Source organism: Daucus carota, chromosome 4 (assembly GCF_001625215.2).
Source record: "Daucus carota subsp. sativus chromosome 4, DH1 v3.0, whole genome shotgun sequence".
NCBI lineage: Eukaryota > Viridiplantae > Streptophyta > Magnoliopsida > Apiales > Apiaceae > Daucus > Daucus carota.
The window spans coordinates 46,712,668-46,738,389 of record NC_030384.2 but is presented as its reverse complement, the minus strand read 5'-3'; the positions used below and the strand labels follow the sequence as shown (position 1 = coordinate 46,738,389).

Here is a 25,722-nt window from a genome sequence, read left to right as displayed (position 1 = left end):
CTTGTCCTCAAGGTGGAAGTGAGGAAACTGATGTGCAACTAAAGCTACTTCCTCCCAAGTTGCTTCATAAGCCGGTAAGGCCTTCCATTTGATCAGTGCCTCCAACTGTGAATTCTGTCCCACTTGCACTTGACGGACCTCTAACACCTCCTCTGGCTCCACCACTAACTCCATTTCAGCATTCAGCTGTGGGGGTAAGGTTGGGGATACTTGAGCCAAGCCCACAGATTTCTTAAGTTGAGATACGTGAAACACTGAATGTATGCGACTGTCCTGAGGTAGATCCAACTTATACGCAACCTTACCAATGCGCTGCAGGACTGTAAAGGGACCATAAAATCGAGGGGACAGTTTTTCAAAAGGCCGTCTAGCAAGTGATCGTTGCCTGTAGGGTTGCAATTTCAAGTAAACGGAATCCCCCACAGCAAATTCCTCATCTCTTCTCTTAGCATCAGCAGCTCGTTTCATCACCTGTTGAGCTTTCATCAGATTGTAATGGAGTTCAGCCAACATGGCGTCTCTCTCCTGTAACAATTCGTCTAAGCTATCCACAAAAGTTTGTCCTCTTCCCACACGCATCAGATGAGGGGGGTCTCGTCCATATAATACCTTGAAAGGGCTCAGTTTGGTGGAACAATGCGGAGAAGTGTTATAAGAATATTCCGCCCATGACAGCCACTGTGCCCAAGTCCTTGGCTTGTCCCCAACAAAACAGCGCAAATACGTTTCCAGGCCCTTGTTAACTATTTCAGTTTGTCCATCCGTCTGCGGGTGGTAGGAGGTGCTGCGTTTCAAATCTGTACCTTGAAGTTTAAATAATTCCTTCCAAAAGGTGCTGAGGAAAATTCTGTCACGGTCATAAACAATTGACCCGGGGAATCCGTGAAGACGAACTATCTCTTTCACAAAAACCGAAGCAACTGTGTATGCATCAAACGGGTGCCGAAGCCCAATGAAATGGGCATACTTAGATAATCGATCAACTACAACCAGAATGGTGTTAACCCCTTTTGAGAGTGGAAGCCCTTCCACAAAATCAAGGCTGATGTCTTCCCAGACCAACATGGGAATGGATAATGGCTGCAGTAACCCTGCTGGCGATTTCTGCAAATTTTTCTGCTGTTGACAGATACTACACTGTTTAACATATGTGGAGACATCCCGGCGCATGCCTTTCCAGAACCATTCTTGGGCCATTCGCAAATACGTCTTCAATTCACCCGCATGGCCCCCAATGACAGAATCATGGTATTCTTTGAGAAGAGTGGTTGTATAAGCCGACTGTCGTGGTAACACGAATCTCTGCTTGTACATGAGACGGTTGTCAACTAAGTGAAACCCCGCTTGTTCATTCGTCCCCTTGTGCAGTTCCTCAATAATGAGTCGTAACTCTGGGTCCTCCTGGACTTCTTGATCCAGCTTCGTCCACTGTACCCCATGTGTAGTTAGCAGAGTATTGCAGACCAGATTCTGTAATGTAACTTCACCCACTTGCTTACGGGAGAGAGCATCCGCGACTCGATTGGACGCACCTGGCTTATACTGCACTTCGAAATCAAACCCCAAAAGTTTTGTCACCCATTTCTGGTAATCAGCATTAACTTCTCGTTGTTGAGTAATGAACCGGAGGCTTTGCTGGTCTGTCCGAATAACAAAATGCCGCCCCATAAGGTAATGACGCCATTTCTGAACTGCTAAACAGATTGCAATTAGTTCTTTTTCGTAAATTGATTTCTGCTGTGCTCGACTTCCCAACAGCTTACTAAAATATGCGATTGGGCGCCCCTGTTGCATCAATACTGCCCCAATGCCATATCCACTCGCATCAGATTCTAGCACAAATGTTTGTTTAAAATCAGGTAAAACCATTACTGGCGCTGAAACCATAGCAGCTTTGAGAGTCAAGAAAGCTGTATCCGCCGCCTCAGACCAACCGAAATTGTCTTTGCGCAACTGGTCTGTAAGTGGCTGCGCTATCTGAGCATACTTCGCCACAAACTTTCGGTAATAACCAGTTAATCCCAAGAAGCCTCGCAAGTCACGTAAATTCTGGGGTACAGGCCATTCCACTACTGCTTGCACTTTGTCTTGATCGACACCAACTCCTTGGGCTGATATGACATGACCCAAGTAACCCACCTTCGATTTGCCGAATTCACACTTCTTCAAATTCGCAAATAAGGAGTGTTCAGCCAGTAAACCGAGTACCACCTGCATGTGTTCAGTGTGCTCCAACTCCGTCTTACTATACACCAAAATGTCGTCAAAAAACACCAAAACAAACCTCCTTAAGCACGGCCTGAATACATCATTCATTAGTGACTGGAACGTCGCCGGGGCATTCATCAACCCAAACGGCATCACCAAGAATTCATAGTGCCCGTCGTGTGTGCGAAAAGCAGTCTTGTGGGTGTCCTCGGGTTTGACCAAGATTTGATGGTAGCCTGACTTAAGGTCTAACTTTGAAAAAATTCGAGCACCATGAAGTTCGTCTAACAATTCATCTATCACCGGAATAGGAAATTTATCAGCCACTGTCTCCTTGTTAAGAGCCCTGTAGTCCACGCAAAAACGCCAAGATCCGTCTTTCTTCTTGACAAGGAGGACTGGGCTCGAAAACGGACTTGTTGAGGGCTTGATAATCCCAGCTGCTAACATCTCCGTGATCAAGCGTTCAATCTCATCTTTCTGAGACTGAGGGTAACGATAGGGACGGACCCCTACTGGGTTACTTCCTTGTTTCAGGCAGATCGCATGTTCGTGATTTCGAACTGGGGGTAGGCCTGTGGGTTCAGCAAAAACCTGTGTGTGCTGCGAAATTGTTGTGGCGAGGAAGGCTGGAATGGTGGTGTTGGCCAGTAGCTGCGTGTCTTGTGCCCGGCTGGATTCCAAGCTACTGCACTCGACCCAGTACCCCATCTCTTTCTTTTTAAGCATTCTGAGCATGGACTTCAGTGACACTCTAGATTTAACCAAGGTAGGATCCCCCTTTAGAGTAATAAGTTCACCTTCCACTTCGAATTTCATTACATGAGTCTTCCAATTGGTCATTACCACTCCCAATTTCTCTAACCATTGCACCCCTAATATTACATCTGAACTCCCCAACCCCAATGGTAAGAAGTCCTCAATGATTTCCATGCCTCCATCCAACTGTAGGCAAACAGATTTGCACACGCCTTCACCACGAACTGCCTCCCCATTACCAAGCGACACGCCAAAACTGCCCGAAGGTGTGACAGCCAGCCCCTCAGCTTGAATTAAACTTAGTGACAAGAAATTGTGAGTGGCTCCTGGATCTATCATGACCACTACCTCACTGTGCCCAATCAGCCCACGCAATTTCATGGTTTTTGGGTTCGATAGACCAATAACCGAGTTGAGAGAAACTTCCCCACTGATTTCCTCAGTCGGTGGTAGCAATTGCTCACTGTCAGCCCCATCAGTCTCTTCATCATCATCTTCTGTAAGAAGGACACTTAGTTCCTTTTTCTTGCATCTGTGGCCTGTGGCCCATTTTTCATCACATCTATAGCATAGTCCCTTAGCTCTTTTGTCCTGTAACTCCTTGTCTGTTAATCTCCGCACTTCCCCCACTGTCCTGGCCAGGTGAGACACCGAGTTTGGGGACTGGACAGAGCCGTGAGATTCCGAGCCAGTGGAAGCTACACTACGATTGGAAGGAGACATGGGAGAGGGCCCCAAGGTGTACGGAGCTACTGCTGTGGAACCCTTAGTGTACGAGGACAACGACCCTGATTTGAAAGAACTCCAACCCAGTTTCTTTCCATTTGTTACCCTGTGCTTCTCCTCCACCCTTATCGCGATTTCCATAGCTTGTTCCAGAGTTACTGGGCTTAGCAACCTCACTTCTGCTCGAATCTCCTCCTTAAGCCCGTTTATGAATTGCCCGAGCAGAATATCTTCCGAAACTCGATCCAAGGGAGACACTGTCTCAATAAACTTGCGTCGATATTCTTGCACCGTGGTAGTCTGAGTTGTAGAGAGCCATTGCTCATAGAGGGAGCCACCACTAATAGAACGAAACTGCCGCAATATAAACCCCTTTAGATCACTCCAACGGCGAATCGGATGTCTTTTATTTTCCCATTGATACCAACGCAACGCCTCACCATCCAAGGCCACAGCAACTGCCTCCAACATTTCATCCTCCGTCATACGATAAAAGTTGAAATAGCGCTCCACACGCAAGATCCACCCATCCGGATCCTCCCCATCAAATATAGGCATATCAAGTTTACGATAACGCCAGTGGCCAGGCCCACCTCCAGACCCTCCAGCCCCATAACCACCGCCCTGCCCTCGTCCCCAACCACCAGCACCGTTCACACCCAAACCCATCCCAAACCCCTGTACCCCATCATCCTTTCCGCGCTCCAAGTGATGTGTATCAGCTGAGAGGTGAGGGTGCGTACCTGGTGAGACTGGAAACCCTTGTGTCACAACTGGTGGGCGGTTGACACTACCCTCCGCCTTATCCCCACCGGTTAGTGGGTGAATGAGGAGCCCAGAGAGAGACGACTTGATCTCCGTTTGAAACTTCAGCTGGTCATTTCTCATAGTGTTAATGAGCTGCTCCTGATACTCTCTACTCCGACTGATCCGCCCTTCAAGGCGCCCCGAGATCGCTTCAAACTCGGTCCCCATCCGCAGATCTGCTTTTGCCTGATTCTCGAGGATGAGTTCCGTGAGCGAGTGACGCATCGCGTCCATCGCACGCTCCACCGCCTTCGTTACCATCTCAGCCATTGTTTCCTCCATCTCAGTCGCCTTCTCCTCGAGTTGATCAATTCGTTGCGCTACCGTCGGAGGCCCCATCAGATCGAGGGCTCTGATACCACTTTGTAATGAACTGACTATGCAATTAACGTAAGACCAACTTCAAGCGTCTGATTACAAAAGAAATGATACGCTGAGCTTTCGAGAGGCCCAGATCTCTCCAGAGAAAACAAGTAAAATAACAAGATGACACAATATTCAGATCCCCTTCCCAACAACCCTCGCACCCCTTTTGTGTGATTGCAGCTACACTTTACTGTTTTACCCCTTGACCTGAGTTGTTGACTTTCTTAGATGAAATGTCCTTCCTGTCCTTGTTCTGTCTCCTCGCATATTTAATCAATTCCTTGACCGGTCCTGGTGTCATGACATATTCTCACATTCTCAGGCCTTGAGCTTCAACATATTGGTTTCTATTGATTAATATTTGTATCAGTATATACTTGTATGCCTATCAGTTTCCCAAGTCTCTGATTTAATTTATTCATTGCTTGTTCATTTGCTAATCTTTAGTATCATGCCACCTTTTCAATGAACCAAACGTGTGTTCTCAAGTATTCATGGAATTTCTTTTATAATCGTTGCAAACTTCTCTCACGCGATCGCAGAAATAAAAATTCGCCGTATACATGGTGCAAGCAAGTTATAATACTGTTGCTTAACATGGATATGAAATTAGTAAAACAAGGCAATGAAAATTCGAGATCATCCTTGCCCCATTCCTTGGTGATTACTAATCTTAAAGCTGATGCTGTAATGGAGGTGGTTAATTCAACAACCAGCAGAGACTACTCCAAGAATGACGCTTGTCGGAGTTCACAAAACTTAAAAGGCCACGACAGAGTGGAAGGTGAGAAGATTACCAACGGTAGCAGTAAAAGTAGTCGCAGTGAGAGTTCGAGAGGAGATGAATTAAAGATGTGCAGAATTTGCCATTTGGCTAATTGGGAGAACAGTAATTCGGAAACATTGATACAGCTTGGTTGTGGGTGTAAAAATGAACTCGGCGCTTCGCATCTCTCTTGTGCTCAATTCGACCTTGTAATAGGAATTGAACTCTGGTTCAGCCAGCCACAATCCCATGCTCCAACCATGGGGCCAAAACATCAACCGTTAAATTTTTCTTGTACAAGTTAATAACCTCTATAGATCCTGCAGGGGGCAAGTGCCCCCCCGCGCCGTCCCTGGGCCTGCACACCAGTTCTTTCAAGTCATATAAAATAACAATTAATAATAAAAACTAGTATAAGTATGTACTATCTTAATTTCCAGCTCCACCAATTCCTAGGGCGATATGGTTTAGATTTAACCTAAAGCTGATGGAATCTGATCCGGCTTTCTGTTGTTGTGGTCAATTTTGAAATGCAGATTGTGTGAGATATGCGGAAAGATTGCCCTGAAAGTAGGTGGAGTGGAGGAGACATATAGAAATGCTAACAAAACAAATGTATTCGCATGTTTGGTTCTTGCTCTTATAGTACTCGATTGGTGGTGGAGTGGGAGGAAATGGGGAGGTTCAGGGCACAGCCACGGCAACAAGAGCAAGTACAATAGTTCAGGATTGGGACTTGGAGCGTTGTACTTGCATGTTTGGTGCCTGCCTTTAGAGTCGCATCAACTTGTTTCTACTCTGTTTCTGTTCGTATTGTTCATATCGATTTATATGTTCATACGCTATAATACAACACACTATATTGATTGCATCTGACCCTCTCTATTGTAGCCTGCCCTTCATGTCATAACCAGCGTTTTTTAAAAATTTGGCCATTGATTTTAACCAATTTATCGGTATTCCGATGCGATATGTAAAAATCGGATCAAAGTCGGTTGATATAAAAATCAGTCAAAATTTAATCGGTTCCGTCGATTAAAAATTGTAAGAATATTGGTATTGGAAAAAAAAGAAGAGAAAATTTTAAAGATAAATAAATATTTATTTATATTATTAATAATATTAAATCTATGCCCATTAATTATTTTGATTAATCACTTATCCAGGTTTCCACTTATTAGTTTTGGTTCTTATTTTTTACGATACGTAGTTATAACATGTGGTCAACGGTCCATGATAACGTGTAGATTACATATAACGGTATTTAGCAAGGCCATGATTTCTATGCTGCACTTGTGTAGCAACTTCTACACTGTCAATGATATGTCCGTTCTGCTATTTAGTTACGATCCTTCTCCTGCCATCTATGGCTATTTAGGTATGAGTAGGACAAAATATCCCAATACCAGAGACTTGGAAAATTTTGGCAATAATGTAGCTTACTCAAACAAGGCTTTTCCTACATTGATAAACGCCAGTGTCATTTCTTTAATAATATAGTATTTGTAATATTGTCAATAATTGGCACAATAATTTGACAAAATGAACAGCTTCGACAATCATGCATGTCACATGGCAATTGACAAATATTAAGTAGTGACAGCTCACCAGGCCAAGATTTTATTACAGTGATTTGACCTGGCAACTACTCATTCGCGCTGGAACCGCGCCTGCCACGCATAGCTTCCTCTTCATTCTTCATCATCAACTACTCGTCAACTAATTTTGGTTGCGTAGATATGTGCTTTACATCATAGATACAGCCTGTACATATCAATCTCAAGCTTTCCAAACAATTTGTCATATTTATTTCCAAATTCAAAAGAATGATGACAAACACTAATTTTACTTACCATTAATGTGAATATAGGATTCTCATTCTCATTCCCCTAATTATTATTGTTATTGTTATTATTAGAAGGAACCGGACATGATAATTTTTCATAGAAACCAATTTTACACATTGTCTACTAGATTTATGAAAAAAATTGAAAACACTGTTTCGGATACTAGCACTTTTCTAATTGAAGAGTAAATTTAACACTTCCCTTCTTTTAACAGAAGCAACAAGGTATAATGAAATTATAACGGAAAATCAGATCACTAATTTATGATTTCAAGCATCAAATTTACAAATTAATGAAAGATTTATTCATTGTCTTTACCATATATACATCAGAACTGGTAACCTACATTGATGATACCCATGGTAACAAAAATTTCGAAGTCAAATACTAACACCGGATGTCTGAATTTCTTCGAAAAACAAATCAAACGGCGAAAAAATCGAATCTACTTGACAGCAGAAGCCACTGACTGAGCCCAAAACTTCAAGTGATTCTTCATGTCCATTTCATTATCAAGCACTGCTGCATTGATCTTCCACTTGAGCTTCTCCGCAGGCTCTTTTCTCCTTCTGTACTCCATAATCTCCCACGCTTGTGACAAATACGGCCGCCTTATCAAAGATTTATCACCTCCGTTAATTTTTTTCGAACCATTTTCTTTTTCTTCTTTTTCTTTATCGACTTCGCCGAATCTTTGTAAGCCGGGAATAATCTTGACGAGGCTTGAGTTCTTGTCTCCTTCGGAAAACACAAACCCTAAATCCATAAACCCTTTGACCTCCTCGAACTCCAGCTCCGATAAGCTCTTGCTGCTCATCAGCTTTCCTTTTTTCTTATTTTTTTCATTTATTTTTTTCTTCACTTTCTTGTTTTGTTTTTTCTGCTCCGGTGATTCTTTTTTCGAAAGAATGTTCTCGAGCTTTGCGGGAGACCTCATGAGAACCGAGTTGGGAGAGAGGAGATTCTCCGAGTCTCCGCTGCTCAGGCTTTCTTGTGATGTATTTATCAGAATTTTCTTGGCCTCGAAATCTTGATCAATCGAGATTCTAGCTAACTTTGGCAACTCATTCTCGTCTTCTAATTTAGAATCGAGTTGTGAATTTGAATTGTTGTGGAGAATATGGTTCTCGAACCAGAGAGAATCGAAGAGGTGGAGAAGATGGATGAGTGATTCCTCAGCGGCCATTTTTTAATGATATTGAGATGAGATTTGGAATGTTGTGAGTGGTGGGCAAGATGAGTGTTTGTGTTCGGTCTTGTTTATATAGTCCAGCATTACGGTTTTACCCCTTAAATCATGGATTTATTACGTGGACTGGCTTATCATTTAAGATGGGAGTGATTGTGTTAGGGAAAGCAGTAACTATCAAGTAATCAACACGTTTTTCTTACTCTTCTTGTCCGAGTAAATTAGGTGGTCCTGATCCCAAAGGATTTGTAAGTTAACTCTCCATTTTTTTAATAAAAGTTAACTCGCCATTCTTAATACTAAGTGAGAATTACTTAAACTAAAATTAAATTTTTTTAATGACTCATTTTTATTTTTAAAATTTCATTTAATAAAAAAAATTATCTAAACATATTAATTATAGATTAATTTTTATTTATCACTTATAAGTTACAATCACTTATTTTCATCAAGTCAAACAATCTCTTCATATGCAATGCTAATTTCTACGTATTATTCAATAAATGGTCTACTAATATTATTTATGGATTATTACAGAAAGTTAGATAAATTTTTTTATGTCATACATGCAAATTTGACCTATCTGATTTAATAGTAAACAAGAAATTAATATTGAGCAAGAAATGCTAGTGATTATTTATTCCTAGAAAATAGTTCGTAAATATATATATTTTCTACACTTATTTTTGGAAGATGGTAAAGATTTTATTTTTTTCAGTGAGCGGGAAAAGGTGAAGATTATCTTATGATGAAGCACATAATTTTATTTTGTTTCATGCATAAAGAGTCAACTAGTCAAACCTTCCGTGTGAATGTGGTAGTAGTAGTAATATATGAGTCACAAAAGGGTACAATTGTAAAAAGGTTATTGCATTTTAGGCATCTCGAATGTTCGCTTTTCGGATGCTCGATGAGAGTATGAACTTAACTTGGGTGGAGTCAGAGGTCTACGTCGATGCATACTATTCAAGAATCAATATATAAATCCCATCTAACTCAGCCTACTTGTCAAGTAAGTGGTCCCACTAGGCCACCAGGAGTATAGTTTATCACTTGTACTTTTACACCACTACCCTTGAGATATTCTTTTGAACAAGTAGTCGGAACTTTGTCAAATAATACTCAAATTGTTTATCTTTCAAATTACGTGTGACGTCTGCTTTATCATCATCATTTTAATAATAAAACTGATAAGGGTATTTGGGGAATATAATTGCTGATGTCAATTTTAAGTTAGCGGGTTTGATCATTATTGATGGTGGCCACGCAACTCTAAGTAAACGACTTTTATTTTTGCTCACGACCACTTGTTACGATTTATAATATTATTATGTTTCGCACAATGCAAGATGGTTAAACAAATTGTTTACACGTTATAGAAGTTTTGATTTTTTATTTAAGTTGACAAAAGTTAAAATCGAGAGATAATCCATGTAGCAAAAATAAAACAAATGAAATACTTTTTGCGGGTATTGAAATGTAGCTGACTACAGTAAATCAATGGTTCACATTTAACAACCTTGACCTTATATGAAGACAATTTTGTCACTGTTTTTTAAAATTAGTACAATGATTCATGTGTAAGTTTTTGTTTGTTATCTATGTTTTTTTTTTAATTTAATCTAAAAGTTTTATCTTTTCATGGTTTTGAAAGGAGGAAAAAGTATATCCGTTCTCATTTAGTAGCAAATCTTATATTTCGAAAAATATATTACGATGAATCTGGAGTTATTATACTTTTATTCATCTAGCATTTTACATTTTCTTAAGAAACTTAATACACTAAAATTATATTTATACATCTTTGTCTCTACTGCCTTATTATAAACACCACAATATGAAATCCATTTTAATTTATACAACTTTGTCTAGCTTTACTTCTCTTCCTAAAAAAATGCTCTTAACATTGTCATATAAAAAATATTATAATTTAAAATTTTCCATAGCCCAAAATTCAAAAAACACGGCTAGTATTTTAAAGCAGTGAGCTTAGCGTGTGTGGTGTGGCTGTTAGCAAAGAAGATTGAGCGTGAAAAACGAGAGAACTATGCTGAATATTTGACACGTAATTTTGAATTCAGATAATCCTTCTTTTGCCGACGAAGACAACATATACCACTGTGAATATTTTACATGTTATTTTCGAAAGGTAATTATATTTTCACAGATTTTTATTTAAGATTTGATCAATTTGATGATTAAGAAAAAAAAGTTAAAAATGGCTATAAAATTTGAAACTGAACTGATACAATTAAGCTTTTCTCAAATTCTAACGTCATTGTCTTGTAATTCATAAAAACTACTCTCTCCGTCCCATTTTATGTGAGCTGGTTTGACTTTCACGGAGATTAAGAAAAAGTTAGTAAATGTAGTTGAAAAGTGGGTAAAGTAGTGGGACCTATCAATATTTAATAATAGATTTGAGATAGTGAAGGAAAGTAGTGGGTGTAATAGTGTTTATTTAATAAAAAAAGAGTATAAAATATAGAGGTAGTGGGTGTAATAGTGAAAAGTAGTGTTCAAAAATAGTAAGTATTATAGGTTATTTTTTTTTTTGGAACGTTTCAAAAGAAAATGAGGTCACATAAAATGGGACGGAGGAAGTATGTAAGTCAATAAAGGTAAAACTAAGAATAAGACAAATCTCACAATTTTTTTACCGACGAGGTGGGATGGAGAAAATATTTAGCGTTGATACGATTTGATTATAACTTGATCTGCAATTATGTTATCAACCAGGCCAAATTGATTCATATCATTCTTAAATTGATTAGTCAACTCTTGGATTACGTGTAGTGATCCGTTCATATCTAAATTTGACGCAATGATGCTGACTCTCTTAAATACTCCTCCCAATCAGATGCGTTAACACGTCATTATTGAGCAGCTTACAATACCAATCTTGTTCTAACAAGAACTTAATCACAAATTACCGCTGTTTACTTTAAAGCAGTCATTTTTGTAAACGCGGGGATGCAGAAAACATTACCCTAATCCCAGTTAATGACACGACAAACAGTTTATTTGGGTAAAAATAAAAACATGTCGAAACTTAATGAATATTAAAATGAAACGAATATGCCGAAGGCCCGGGCAACGTGGCCGCCCATTGATGTATGACAGATTATAATACAACTAGTACAGTAGTTATTTGATTATTTATCATTTCAGGCGGCTACTTGGATAGGTGGATTTCCCACAAACAATAAAAGCATGTATTATGGCTCAGTCATCATAATGCGAAATATTTGATAATTAAATTATTTAATCAAATATATAAGATTCACCAATACTTCAAATAAATTTCTATACTGTACTAATTTCAAAAAATAATATTCATAAATCATGATTTTTCATGTATCACAGTCCATAATACCGTAACGGAGTATTACTCGATCCGTCCCTCTCATTTTATTAAACTTTTTTTATACACATATTTTAAGGCACATATAAAATATAGTTTTATAATTTTTTTTTTGAATTTTTATTTTTTATAAAAGTTTGGTTAGTAAATTTGTATTAAAAAATATCAAAATAATTTATCAAAAAAATATTAATATACGTGCCGAGTAATGAACGAATTATCATATTGACATGTGATGGCCTAGATAGTGTAAATTCTGAATAATGAGTAGCCCCCAACAACCCCTATCCGGCAGCTAAACTTCACAGGGCCCCCCTTCTTACATCCTATGTAACCGTGTCTCTGTGTGCATCCCGTCATTTCTTTTAGTTTCTCCAACTCATTCCCAGATTACTACACATCTCCGGATAAATCTCTACAACTACAACAACATGAGGAAGCATACTAGGTACGCGAATTCATCCCTCCACCACGATCAAGATGATCCCGACACTACCTCGGAAACTGCCGCAGGATCCCCGCTCTCCGGCGACGATACTTCCACCGTCCTGCCGCCCACAAAAAGGTACGCGAATGAGTTTACGATGATCCTGTTAGAGTATTACATAGTCGTTTCTCTGATTTGATGAAGCGTGTAATGTAGAAACGGTGGCAAAAGAGTAGTTACAGTGGCATTCGATGCGGATGTGTATCCGCCGCCTGATTCTTGGGCCTGGAGAAAGTATGGTCAGAAACCAATCAAAGGTTCGCCTTATCCCAGGTACTCTATTATCACTACTATACCACTTATTGCACAACTGTCTCGACGGAAACCAGAAATTGAAATGACTCGGAGTTGAAATTTAAAAATAATTTATTTTACGAATTATTTAAAATTAGCTTGGACTTAAATGATTAAATGAAAAAATGAGTTGATTTTATGGATAAAAGGTGACCCAGGTTAACATTAATGTTGTTATATAATGTGTACATTCAATTTGTACCTACTTTGGTAGATAGCTTTTATAGTTCTAAAGAGTTGAAATATAAGTGTTATAACTAGGCAAGAATTATTGAATTGTTGAATTAACACTTCGATAATTGTGTTTATGAAAATTTGCTCATGCTCAAAATATGAAAAAGAACATGATATGCTATATAAATATCCTTTTATGATACAAATCTATAATGCAGCAAATCTCAAAGTACAAAATGTTCTATTATTAGCACTTTTTCTGGTACTTGAAAGCCGGCCTAAACTCTGGCTCCCCGCCTTGTCTTCTTCTCTACATGCATCACATTTGCATGTGAGTTTGCTTTTGGTTGTTGATTTTTGTATTTTTGTCTAACTATTTTGAATTTTCTGTTTTGTGGATTGCGCAAAGCAATTTCTTACTGTTATTGTGGATAAGAGTTGCTCTAACTATAAATGCATATGTTACAGGGGATACTACAGGTGTAGCAGTTCAAAGGGTTGCCCAGCAAGGAAACAAGTGGAGAGGAGCCGTAAAGACCCCACCGTAGTCGTCATCACCTACGTTTCCGAGCACAATCACCTCAGGCGTGCCACCAAGAACTCTCAAAACACGGCAACCGTTCCAGCTGAATCTCCACCGCGAGAAATGGCAGTTTTGGCAGACCAGACGGACACTGAACCTGAAAACATGGACTTCTCAGACTTCTTTGCAGAGTTTGGTTACTTCTCCCATATAACATCAGTCATACTAGAGATCCCTGTAACAACAAGCTTCAGATGCTTGGAACCAGAAGCCAAGCCGATGTACACAAGAGATGAGGAGGATTCCTTGTTTGCGGACCTTGGTGAGCTACCAGGATGCTCGTTAATTTCCTAGCAGAAGATTCGCTATCAATTTCACCAATGTTCTTGTTCAGATGTGCATACAGTATATATTCATTAGATACACCATACAGGATTTTAGTTGAATGAAATTTGAATTTTACGCAATAATATTTGGAGATGCGATCTCAATATTCTTGATGCAATAACAGCAAATCATCTAAAGAAGTATATACTTGTATTTGATGTATTCATACAAACATATCATGTGTCTGGCTCCTGAACAGTGTTGTCATAACATATGTCTTTCCACAATACAATATGTTTCCAGCCCAAAAACCTTAGCTTGAGCAGCAGCCAAATCTCTTGAGAACAGATGAATCGTCTTTGACATTGATCGTCTGTCCTGATGGGAGGGTAGCAGCAGCTCCATCATCTCCAGTTTCAACCGCCTTTTTGCTTACCACACGATATATCTGAGTCAGGACTTCCTTGAATGCTTTTTCGACATTAGTTGCCTCCAGGGCAGAAGTCTCCATGAAGTACAAGGACTCTCTCTCAGCTAGATCTTTTGCATCCTCAGTTGAAACAGCAACAAGGTGACGAAGATCTGATTTGTTACCAACAAGCATGACTACAATGTTCTGGTCCGTGTGATCCCTCAACTCTTTCAACCACCGCTCAACATTCTCAAACGAATTACGGCGAGTGACATCATAGACAAGTAAAGCACCAACAGCTCCTCGGTAGTAAGCACTAGTAATGGCACGGTATCTAGAGAAACATAAACATGAAAATTATATATAATTTGTCTTACATGGTATAAGAGAAATAAACCCTGCATACTCCTTAAAGGAGGAGTCCTGCTTATTAAAGTAATTATTGTGATGATAGATTGTTTCTATAACCCATGAAACTTCATATTCATCATTTAGAAATGTGATTCAATGCAATTCTCTATTTGTATCTACCATTCCCATATCCTTTCTCCCTCCATATTGGATATAATGTCAAACAATAATGATAGTCGCTACTGCCATAACAAACTGAAACTTAGCAAACTAGTTCTACACTTAGTTCAAGAAACAATTGTACAATAGTGACCCTTCTGCAGCATTAGGCATTGAGTTGGCAACATATGGGTATGGTAATGAAATTACCCAATGCATATTACAGCCAGTGTGGTTGGCTCCATGGTAACCCAATTTTATTTCACTACAGCTTTTGTAACATTTTAAACTTAATACTGCATATCATTAGAACATGTAAAATTGTAAGTGAAGGTAAGGTACATGTATAGATATACAGAAATATATAAGAACATGAGAACATATATATAAACTGGCAATCTATTAGAAGAATTTAGTCATCATTCTACGAGATAATAAAAACGAAATTATGTAGCAGCAGAACAGAATATCATAGACTATTATACTGCCAGGATTTTAAAAACTCTAACAAGAATGTGGTTCAATTCAAACAAGAAAAAAAACATACTTATGCAGACATCTAAACAAGCAATAATCCAAACAGTTGATCACCGAGACCTAGTTTTGGTACCACTACTTAATACAACTATAACTTCTAGAGTAATAGATGTACCCATGTATAGCATAATTAAGACCAATAATATATAGTTCACTTAAAAAGAAAAAATTGTCGTTGGCACTTGGGTATCTACATTCCACATAATTCTTTAAAATTTGATGCAGAGTTGGGCAATCTCAAATTGCAGTATCAGCAGTCCTGATTTCATTGTGGTTGAAGCTATAATTATATGATCCGAACATACTTAATATACAATGCTTCAAGGGAATATATGGACATTATGCGATATACATGGAAGTAGTTTCTACCTTGTTTTCCATGGGAGTAGCAAGACAAACACTTCGAAGAGGAAAGTTGGGTACTTCAGACATAATAAAATAACTTCTGAACATATAATTATCAGTATAGATTAGGGTCCCGTATCAATAACCACAAAAGGTAATAATTAACAAGTCATAATAATGATAAAAAAATTGAAGTTTATGTATAGTATCTTAATATCACTTTTCCAAGGACAATTTACAAAATCACAAAATCCAAGTTTATGTGTAGTATCTTTATAACACTTGTCCAAGGACAATTTAGAAAAGACCCCACACAGCTCGTAAAGGGTTATTTACGAAGCTTTTAAAAGAGTATTTACTATTTATCATATGTTGTATTATGGCCGATTAATGACCAATAACCCAAGTCTGAAATCCCTATCCCTAGTCAAAGAGGCTACATGTATTGTATTCATATCAAACAGCATGGAACAAAACCACTGATTGATTAAGAGATGTGTACAGGTGTGTGGATTCTTATGCTTTCCAGTCTTCAAATTCTACATATATGAATTACAGAGATATTCATACAGGTATGATCAACAATAATAACAGAATAGGTATGATGTTCCTCATACTTCATTTGTACTGTTCAGAATTCTTCAGAAATTTTGCAACTGTTGCCACCAACCACCGACTTATTTGGTATACCTACTCAGTTTTACCTTCAGAATCTTTTTTAGCAAAACATCCATTCCGATCAGTATAAAATAGTATAGAATCAATATTTCATACTCCAATTTTACTTGTTGAAGATAGTATAGAATCAGTATTTCTTACTTCAGTTTTACTTGTTGAAATCATATGCATATAAAAAAGAAGTTGCCGATCTCCATAAATTGCAAGTCAAGGATATAGTCCATGTAATGCGGTCCCCTTGGTAGGGGGTTGGGGGTTACCCTAGAGTGTTTCTTTGTTTTAATTATGATTTTCAATGTGAAGTGATAGATGTCCACACAAATACCCTTCCTAACACTGCATGGCTAATTGCAACGAGTAAATGTTCAAGTTCACTTACATTACTAGCTCAAACACTAGGAAGTCATAACTTTCAGGTTTTCGTCATCTTAAAAATACTCTTAGAGTTGGGTTTATAAATGTGTTACATTCAATCAAAAATTGTCTTGGAATGGATGTTGCGCGAAAATATAGTATGAAGCTTAAATTGGTAACTTTTGATGATTGTGGCGAGATTTGTCAATGATTCTGAATGATACTGGAAAATATTGTACCTATTTCATCTAATATTTGTTGTTATACCTTTATGTATATCTTTGCAAGTCACATGTGTAATTTTGTAGTGGTTATTTAACACTACTTTTAGACAACAATAGAATAAGAATTGAAATTATGCAATTATCCCCGTATGCGATAGGGTCCATTAGGATATGTTGGGTAAGCGAGTAACTGCTTCCTAGGAATCAACGTACTTGTAAACATTTCGAAAGCAATTAATGCTTTTCTACTGACTAATCCTTGGCTCCATCCAATCTGGGTATGGATGCTACATATGTAGCCATTGTGATCAGGGAAGGGAATTTAGGACTAGCATGTTCCACCATAAGCACAACATATAATTTAGGACTAGCATGTTCCACCATAAGCACAACATATCACGATTAGTGAATACACTTTGGTTTACTATTGTTTAGGACTCACCAAGAACCAATCAAAACATATCAAAATTCATAACACAAACAAAACACTTGTCCCAACAACACACCAAAATTCATAACACAACCCCACATCAACAACTCACAACTATGTAAAACTTCAACCCATCCAAAACCAACAACTAAAACGCGAAAAAGATCTCAAGAAACGAAATTTTATAAAATACCAAGAAGCAAAAAAATAAAAAGCGCGTGTACCTTTCTTGGCCAGCAGTGTCCCAGATTTGAGCTTTAATAACCTTGGAATCAAAATCAAGAGTCTTGGTAGCAAACTCAACACCAATAGTAGACTTGGACTCAAGATTGAACTCATTTCTTGTGAACCTGGAAAGAAGATTGGATTTGCCCACACCAGAATCTCCTATGATAACAAGCTTGAACAAGTAATCATATTCATCTTCAGTTCTGTAAGCACTCATCTCTGTTGTCGAGGTTGTTGCTAGCTAGGCTAGATCCTTGGCAATAATATTGGAAACTCAATCACTTGTCTTTGCCCTTTACAATAATGCTCTTTTACTGTGCAGCAGCCGTGGTGATAAAAATGTTTTTTTTTAATGTCATTTTTTTTTGAAAGCATTTAATGTCATTATTATATGATAAATAAATCCCAAGTTATATATATATTGTGAATGTTGATAAAATTTATCAATAAAATATTATTTGAGGTCTCTGATCAACAAATAATCTTTCGATATATTTTATTTTATTGAAATGTTTGTAATATAATTTAATATCTGAAATAAATTTTTTGAATTTAAGCGGTAATCTAATCTGAGAAAATAAATCAAATTTGTAAATATCTTGATAATTAAATATACATAAAATGTTACATTTTAAATTATAGGAATATTTTAGAAAATATATATTAAAAATAAAAATTTTCTTCTGTGGAATGCGGCCCGATTAAAAAAAAACTTATGTAAAGGCCAAGATAAGATTGCACAGGACTGCTATTTTTGGGCCGGTTGTTTTCAAAGTCCATTTGTACGTTATGCCCAAAGGGATTTTGACTTTGACCAAGGTGTATATGGATCAAGACTGGTCATTGATGGTAACCTTCTCTACAAGAGAATAAATTCGTTTCTAGAATCAAATAATCATAAAGTTGTAAAACTCCCACTTCTCCGAGTGTTTTTTTTTATTTAAATGTCTTTTAAAAGTATTTACAAAAATATCAAATTTTTTTAAAAAAATTACAAAATACTATCTGCAACTTCAGTTAAGTGATACATTCATTGTTTTTGTAAATATTTTCACAAGTTTAGTATTTTTACAAAATATTTAAAAAAATATAAATCTTTTACAAAAGATGTTTTGAATTTGGATATTTACGATAAGGCCCTAAGTTTTAGGGCTTAATCAAATTAGAGACATCACATGGTTTTTATAGTATTATCTAAATTTTTTCAAAAATAAATTATTTGCATTTCTCACTCTATACTATATTGAAATTTTTTTAACTTACAGCATCCATAAGATCATTTTTCATTTCAAGAATACATTTAATCTAATGTAATAATAACAAATTTATTCATAATATAACTACATTTAGTTTAAATTAATATAGCACATGATCCGATGTTGTATATATTTATATCAAAATTTTACGTGTCTGTGGAGTCCAAGTTGGATACAAAATCAGAATATCAGCATATATGGTGTAAATAGTTACACATAGATTATACTTTATAAAGAAAAAAGGAAAATTAAGAACACATAAAAGTAGATTCCATTCTTGTAATAATGCAAACGATAAAGATATATCCTGTACATCATACCTTACCCATTTCCAAATAATTCAGAAAATGGACCTTTTTAAAAAAAAGAATGACGGCCTAAAACAAAAAAAATAACTTTAATTTTCTCATGGGAATAAAGAAAATGTCAATTTGCGCATGTGGTTTACACCGTGTTCCGACAATGCCAGCTGTCACCAACCCACTATCTGCATCATCATCGGTACGAGAACCCACGCGCTGATCACGCGCCAGCACCAACGCGGTCAGCACTACGTGTGGAGCACGTGGGTAAAAACAGCGTATTAATGACAGGTAAAGAAAAAGATAAGGTTGAGCTGTTCTAGATATATAATAAGACCGCGTTTGGATGTGATGAAAAGAAAGTGGATTAATTAATGCTACTAGGCACTCTGCTAGTATGCTATTCTCTGGATATTCATTGTATGACTTTCCTTGTAATATATACACGCATTCTGTGGAGTATTTTTAAACAAACCCTACATATCTTTTGTTAGTTCTGTCAAACCCTTTTCAAACCCTAGAAAATTAATTGCAAATTTGACTTAAAGATCGAAGCTTTGCATATAAAGATTGGTTCTTTCGGTCATTCTGAGTAAAGGGTCAGTGTTTTTATCCCCTTTTTTTTTATTTATGTGTGTGTAATTGTTGTTGATTTTGGGATCTGATTGATTGTGTTTTTTACTTTATGGTTTTTTGATTAAGTGGGGTTCGTTTTGTATTGGGAATTGTTGTTTATTTGTATATGGTTGTGTGTTTTTGTAGTGAATTTGGATGTGTTGATGTTTGGTCAATTATGTTGTGTGATAATGGGGGTACTTTTATGACATGTGCAGATAATTGAGTTGGGTCGTTTTGAGAAATCAAGAATTGTGGGCTTGGGGTTTGTGTGGGAGTATTGGTATAGTGTGTTGTTTGTAGAGAAGAAAGTAAGAGGTGTTTGAGTAAAGATGATGTCCAGATCGTATACGAATCTTTTAGATTTAGCATCGGGGAATTTTCCGATAATGGGAAGGGAGCGGGAGAGGAGACGGCTTCCAAGAACAATGACGGTCCCTGGGAGTATTGCTGAGCTCGATGATGATCAGGCACAGAGTGTATGTTCAGATAATCCGTCTTCTCTTGCTACAGATAGGATGATTATTGTGGCAAATAAATTGCCACTGAAAGCAAAGCGGAGGCCGGATAATAAAGGGTGGAGCTTTAGTTGGGATGAGGACTCTTTAATATTCAGGTTGAAGGATGGTTTGCCTGAGGATATGGAAGTCCTTTATGTTGGGTCATTAAATGTGGATGTTATCCCAATAGAGCAGGATGATGTTGCCCAAGTTCTGCTAGAGAGGTTTAAATGTGTTGCTACTTTTCTTCCCCCAAATCTTTTGGAGAAGTTCTATGACTGCTTTTGCAAAAAACAGTTATGGCCTGTCTTTCATTATATGCTGCCATATACCGCTGATCATGGAAACCGGTTTGATCGTTCAATGTGGGAAGCCTATGTAGCAGCAAATAAGTTGTTTTCGCAGAAAGTGATTGAGGTGATAAATCCAGAAGATGATTTTGTCTGGATTCATGATTATCATTTAATGGTATTGCCAACTTTCCTAAGGCGTCGATTTAACCGATTGAGGATGGGATTTTTTCTTCACAGCCCTTTCCCTTCTTCTGAGATTTATAGGACTCTTCCTGTTAGAGAAGAAATTCTAAAGGCTCTACTCAACGCTGATCTTATTGGTTTCCATACTTTTGATTATGCTAGGCATTTCCTTTCATGTTGCAGTAGGATGTTAGGTTTGGAGTATCAATCGAAGAGGGGCTACATAGGATTAGAATATTTTGGAAGGACGGTTGGCATAAAGATAATGCCAGTTGGGATTCATATGGGCCAGATTGAGTCAGTAATGAAACTTGCTGATAAAGAGTGGAGGGTTGGGGAGCTCAGGCAGAGATTTGAGGGGAAGACGGTGTTACTCGGAGTAGATGACATGGATGTTTTCAAAGGAATTAACTTGAAGCTCTTAGCAATGGAACAGATGCTCAAACAGCACCCTGCATGGCAAGGAAGAGCTGTGCTGGTCCAAATTGCAAATCCTGCAAGAGGTAAAGGAATAGATTTGGAGGAAACACAGGCTGAAATACAAGAGAGCTGCAGGAGAATCAATGAAAAATTTGGAAAGTCAGGGTACGAACCGATAGTTTTTATTGACGAACCTTTGTCAGTCTGTGAAAAGGTTGCTTATTACAGCATTGCAGAATGTGTTGTCGTCACTGCAGTCCGCGATGGGATGAACCTTACTCCATATGAATATATTGTGTGTAGACAGGGTATATCTGGTGCAGAATCAGGTTCAGATCTTAGTGGACCAAAAAAGAGCATGTTGGTTATATCAGAATTTATCGGATGTTCACCCTCGCTGAGTGGGGCAATCCGCATCAACCCCTGGAATGTTGAGTCAACTGCAGAGGCAATGAATGAGGCAATATCCATGGCTGAATATGAAAAACAACTGCGACATGAAAAACATTATCGGTTTGTAAGCACCCATGATGTAGCTTATTGGTCACGCAGCTTCATGCAAGATATGGAGAGGACCTGTACGGATCATTTTAGGAAAAGATGTTGGGGAATCGGTCTGGGCTTTGGGTTTAGGGTTGTCTCACTAGATCCGAATTTCAGAAAGCTTTCTATAGATAATATTGTCTCAGCCTATATTAAAGCCAAGAGAAGGGCCATCTTGTTAGATTATGATGGTACCATGATGCCGCAGAATTCTATCATAAAGACTCCAAGCGGTGAGGTCATTTCAATTCTGAATAGACTTTGTGGGGATCCAAACAATACAGTATACATTGTCAGCGGAAGAGGGAGGGATAGTTTAAGCAAGATATTTTCATCGTGCAAAAATCTTGGAATTGCAGCAGAGCATGGCTACTTCATGAGGTGAGTTTTTTTTTTAATTTTACTTACCAAGTTACAATATTATAACTCTATATGTAAATATATGTTTATGAATAAGTTATAACTCTTATTTATTTAAGTTAGAGTCATTAACATTATATGGCTGAATTTCTTTTAAGGAATATAACTGGTTGCGCTTGCACCCAAGTCTGCAACTTTATGGGTAGATTTTAATATATCTCATTGGAAGAATATTTTTATGTACCACTGTTGTCAATGACAAATATTGTTATATTAGTTTATCACGGGTCTGAATGATCCGTCAATTGTGATTTAAGGAGTTTTATATTATTTTATTCTCAACAATTTTTGTTTGTTTCCCTGTCTTCTGGTGTTCAGCAAGGGTAAAATGTGGTACACGAAAGTAGAATATTATGTAATTACTATAATCTGTGGATAGTTTAGCCAAATTTGAAGAAACACTTAAATGGTACAAGGTACATTAGTTAAATGATGTTATGGCTGAGGTAGAACACTGTTAAATAGTTTGTAACTGGGCAATGAAATATTCATTTATATCTTAAATTGTTATACTGGGTTATTTGTTACTTGTATTAATACTATTGAGTATGTTTACATATGTGAAGGGGCCTGGGAAGCATTAAGAATGATAACCTTTTAATCTTTAGAGAATAGGTGTGAAGTTACGGTATGGCTTTATTTGAACTCATGAATGTGAGAAACGCTTTCAAATGGAAATATCCTGGGACTGAATTTCTGCGTACTTCAACTTAGACTGTACACTTTGTATTATCAGTTATGACCTAAAACGCTATGCGGATAAGCATAAACCCACTATTATATTATCAGTTGTGTATCGGTTTGAAAATTGTGTTAGAGGATACGAAATAGTCTTATATCTACATGTTCTATGAAAAATTTAATTTGCCTACTGATGTACGCCTCACCCCATTTGCTTTTATATCCTCCTTTACTAACTTTCTATTCTCCTATGCTATACATTTCAGACGGTCGCAAGATGAAGAATGGGAAGTATGTGGTCATAGCAGTGAATTTGGTTGGATGGATATGGCTAAACCTGTGTTGAACTTGTATACTGAGGCAACAGACGGTTCTTCTGTTGAAACCAAGGAAAGTGCTCTAGTCTGGCAGTACAGAGATGCAGACCCAGGATTTGGATTTTCTCAGGCTAAGGAGTTGTTAGATCATCTAGAGAGCGTTTTAGCTAATGAGCCTGTTGAAGTGAAGAGTGGCCAGTTCATTGTAGAAGTAAAACCCCAGGCAAGTTATTATCCAAAACCTAATGATTGCTGTTTTATTGGTTCTCCTTTAGCCTTTATGTCTCTTCATCTGAAGTTTGTATATCGGGATCTTTCTCTGAGATGCCCGACTTTAATATAGTCGGTATTCTCTAATCTAAGAATTGATTTGGAATAATGTTTGCCCTGAGAATCTAACGGTTCTAGTCCTTCTGGATGATATAAGTGGAGCTATTTGCATGATATATTATACTGGTCTGAACGATGGATGGTTTATTTTAGTCATAAGGCCTTCTAAAGGGATAATGTTTATTGTATTCATTGCTTATCATCTTGATTTACATAGTTTTTTATTTATTTATGTAAACTTTTTGTTTTAGTGTTAAGACGAGATAAAGAGAACAAGTAAAGAGAAGACAATAATGTTGGATATAATATTTTTGGATTATGAAGTTTCCGGTGTCATTATTGTGGTTTCCATTGTATTGCATATCTGGTTTTGCTGCCGTTTCTTTGCATTAGTACTATCCTGGTCGATTCTTTTTTATGCCTGAAATGGGATCCTTGTTCTACATGTTGTAACATTATTTACACGTCATTTTTTTTTACAGGGAGTCACCAAAGGTCTGGTGGCGGAAAAAATCTTCACATCGATGTGTGAAAACGGGAAGCAGGCTGACTTTGTGCTTTGCATTGGTGATGATCGTTCTGATGAGGACATGTTTGAAATAATTGGTAGTGCAATATCAGGAAATATTCTTTCTTCAAACACATCAGTTTTCGCCTGCACAGTTGGACAAAAGCCAAGCAAAGCCAAATACTATCTAGATGACACAAGTGAAGTTATACTAATGCTGGAAAATCTTGCTGAAGCCACCGATTCTCCAGCCTCATCTGATGTAGAAAATGACGTCTCTTCTTGAAACCAGAGTTCTGTTTTGTCTGGTTAACATTGGTGCCACTGTTCATATCAGCTGGTGGTCTGGCTTGTTTGATAATTGGTTTTTAGAATTATGTTCTATCTTTTTTTCCCCTCCATTTCCTCATCCCCTTTATACTTGGTCTTTCACCTCTGGACAACCTAGTTTTTGACAGAGAACAGATATATGTAGGATCTAGCTATTGCAATTGCCATAGCTGGGTTGATAATCAATAAAACCAAATGTATAGTATTCTTGTGTTTTGATCTTGTGAGACCAATTATGACCATTAGAATATGTCAAATTAGTCTTAGCACTTTTCAGCAACACAATGTCTGTGAAGGAGAACAAATTTGCAATATTTTACCCGTGTGCTATTCTGGGCGAGTTATCTTTAGTCACATTTAATTTTATATACTTTCCTCTTTTGGATGTCCCACATAATTCTATACATTTCAAAAAATTTTCAAAAAAGTAAACTTTTATAATATAAACCCGCTCACGGCTCACCCACTACTTTCAATTACTTTTTCAAATCTATCAATTATATATTGATGGATCTCATTAATTTCCCCACTTTTTCTTCTCCTTCTCATTATTTTTCATATTTTTTTTAATTTGACGGGGCCTGCATCAATTGGCCAAACAAAGATTCAAATTGATATAATATGTTTTTTCCGATCCAAATCAACTTCTTTTTTTTTTGTCGATTCAAATTGATATGATATGTTTTTGGTCGATCCAAATCGATTTTTTTTCCAAGTTGGTATGTATTGTGGACTTGTGGTTAAGATAATGCGTTGAACATGGGTTTTGACTTTTCTAATGATTCAACCCGATCAAAAGATTAGAAAAATAGTAAATATGTCTAGTATATATATTACAATATTATTTTTTAAGTTTCAATGATAAAGTGTCGATTTATAAGTTAGAAATAAGTTGTAGGTTTGTATGATGCATAAATTATTAATTTATCTTTATCAAGTTTTAGATTTTTAGTCCATTAATAATATGTATTTATTTGTGTGAGGTAAAATAATATAAAATATTTTGAGTCCACTGACAATAACAATAGGTGTGTAAGATAAAAAATATAAAATATTTACAAAACTGAGATCACAATTAGAAAGATTGATAGATATTTTTAATACCCACAATACTAGTGTGCTACTGATCTGGCTCAATATCCTAAATTTATTAATGATAGTGACCGTCGTTGTATAGTGTGATAAAAAAAAGTTAATTGTACATCCTACACTATTTGTGTAAATTATGAAGCTGACAAGATGAAATATTAAGGATTATGTACACGAACACCAAGAAAATCAATATTTTTGAATTTGATGAGTGATTCATTATAATATTATTATTTAATTAATTTTAAAATTTTTATTTGTCGTGTTTTCGATTTATTTTGACCTTGGATGTCAAAAATCTATTTGAGATGGATGATTGTAATATTTTATTGAATCATATTTAATTTATTTTGAACTTTGTATTTCGATTATAGAATTAA

The 25,722-nt window shown here is 37.0% G+C and overlaps 5 protein-coding genes across 7 annotated transcripts; 3 read left to right on the top strand and 2 right to left on the bottom strand.

Moving 5' to 3' along the window:
* The first annotated feature begins 5,463 nt into the window (after positions 1 to 5,463).
* On the top strand, positions 5,464 to 6,407 carry LOC135152314 (uncharacterized). The gene is made up of 2 exons (XM_064092216.1): positions 5,464 to 5,841; positions 6,279 to 6,407. Exons 1-2 carry the CDS (start codon positions 5,464 to 5,466, stop codon positions 6,405 to 6,407), a joined length of 507 nt encoding a protein of 168 aa, XP_063948286.1.
* A 1,517-nt stretch (positions 6,408 to 7,924) lies between these two features.
* On the bottom strand, positions 7,925 to 8,665 carry LOC108217474 (uncharacterized). The gene has a single exon (XM_017390303.2). The coding sequence runs from the start codon at positions 8,663 to 8,665 to the stop codon at positions 7,925 to 7,927; it is 741 nt and encodes a 246-aa protein (XP_017245792.2).
* Positions 8,666 to 12,289: 3,624 nt separating this feature from the next.
* On the top strand, positions 12,290 to 14,059 carry LOC108218382 (probable WRKY transcription factor 65). The gene is made up of 3 exons (XM_017391294.2): positions 12,290 to 12,597; positions 12,676 to 12,792; positions 13,456 to 14,059. The coding sequence occupies exons 1-3, from the start codon at positions 12,464 to 12,466 to the stop codon at positions 13,862 to 13,864; spliced, it is 660 nt and encodes a 219-aa protein (XP_017246783.1). The 5' UTR covers positions 12,290 to 12,463; the 3' UTR covers positions 13,865 to 14,059.
* LOC108218383 (ras-related protein Rab11D) lies at positions 13,991 to 17,869 on the bottom strand. The gene is made up of 2 exons (XM_017391295.2): positions 17,552 to 17,869; positions 13,991 to 14,583 (listed from the first exon to the last, which is right to left on the bottom strand). Exons 1-2 carry the CDS (start codon positions 17,770 to 17,772, stop codon positions 14,151 to 14,153), a joined length of 654 nt encoding a protein of 217 aa, XP_017246784.1. The 5' UTR covers positions 17,773 to 17,869; the 3' UTR covers positions 13,991 to 14,150.
* A 1,556-nt stretch (positions 17,870 to 19,425) lies between these two features.
* Positions 19,426 to 24,469, top strand: LOC108218381 (probable alpha,alpha-trehalose-phosphate synthase [UDP-forming] 7). Of its 3 annotated transcripts, none has more exons than XM_017391292.2 (4): positions 19,426 to 19,712; positions 19,947 to 22,048; positions 23,035 to 23,308; positions 23,898 to 24,469. In XM_017391292.2, the coding sequence occupies exons 2-4, from the start codon at positions 20,061 to 20,063 to the stop codon at positions 24,207 to 24,209; spliced, it is 2,574 nt and encodes an 857-aa protein (XP_017246781.1). In that variant the 5' UTR covers positions 19,426 to 19,712; positions 19,947 to 20,060; the 3' UTR covers positions 24,210 to 24,469. The 3 variants fall into 3 exon arrangements, with proteins under 3 accessions (XP_017246781.1, XP_063947431.1, XP_017246782.1); XM_064091361.1 differs by having other exon boundaries at positions 19,472 to 19,712; positions 23,035 to 23,312; positions 23,902 to 24,469; XM_017391293.2 differs by having other exon boundaries at positions 19,473 to 19,712; positions 19,876 to 22,048.
* Positions 24,470 to 25,722: the final 1,253 nt, after the last annotated feature.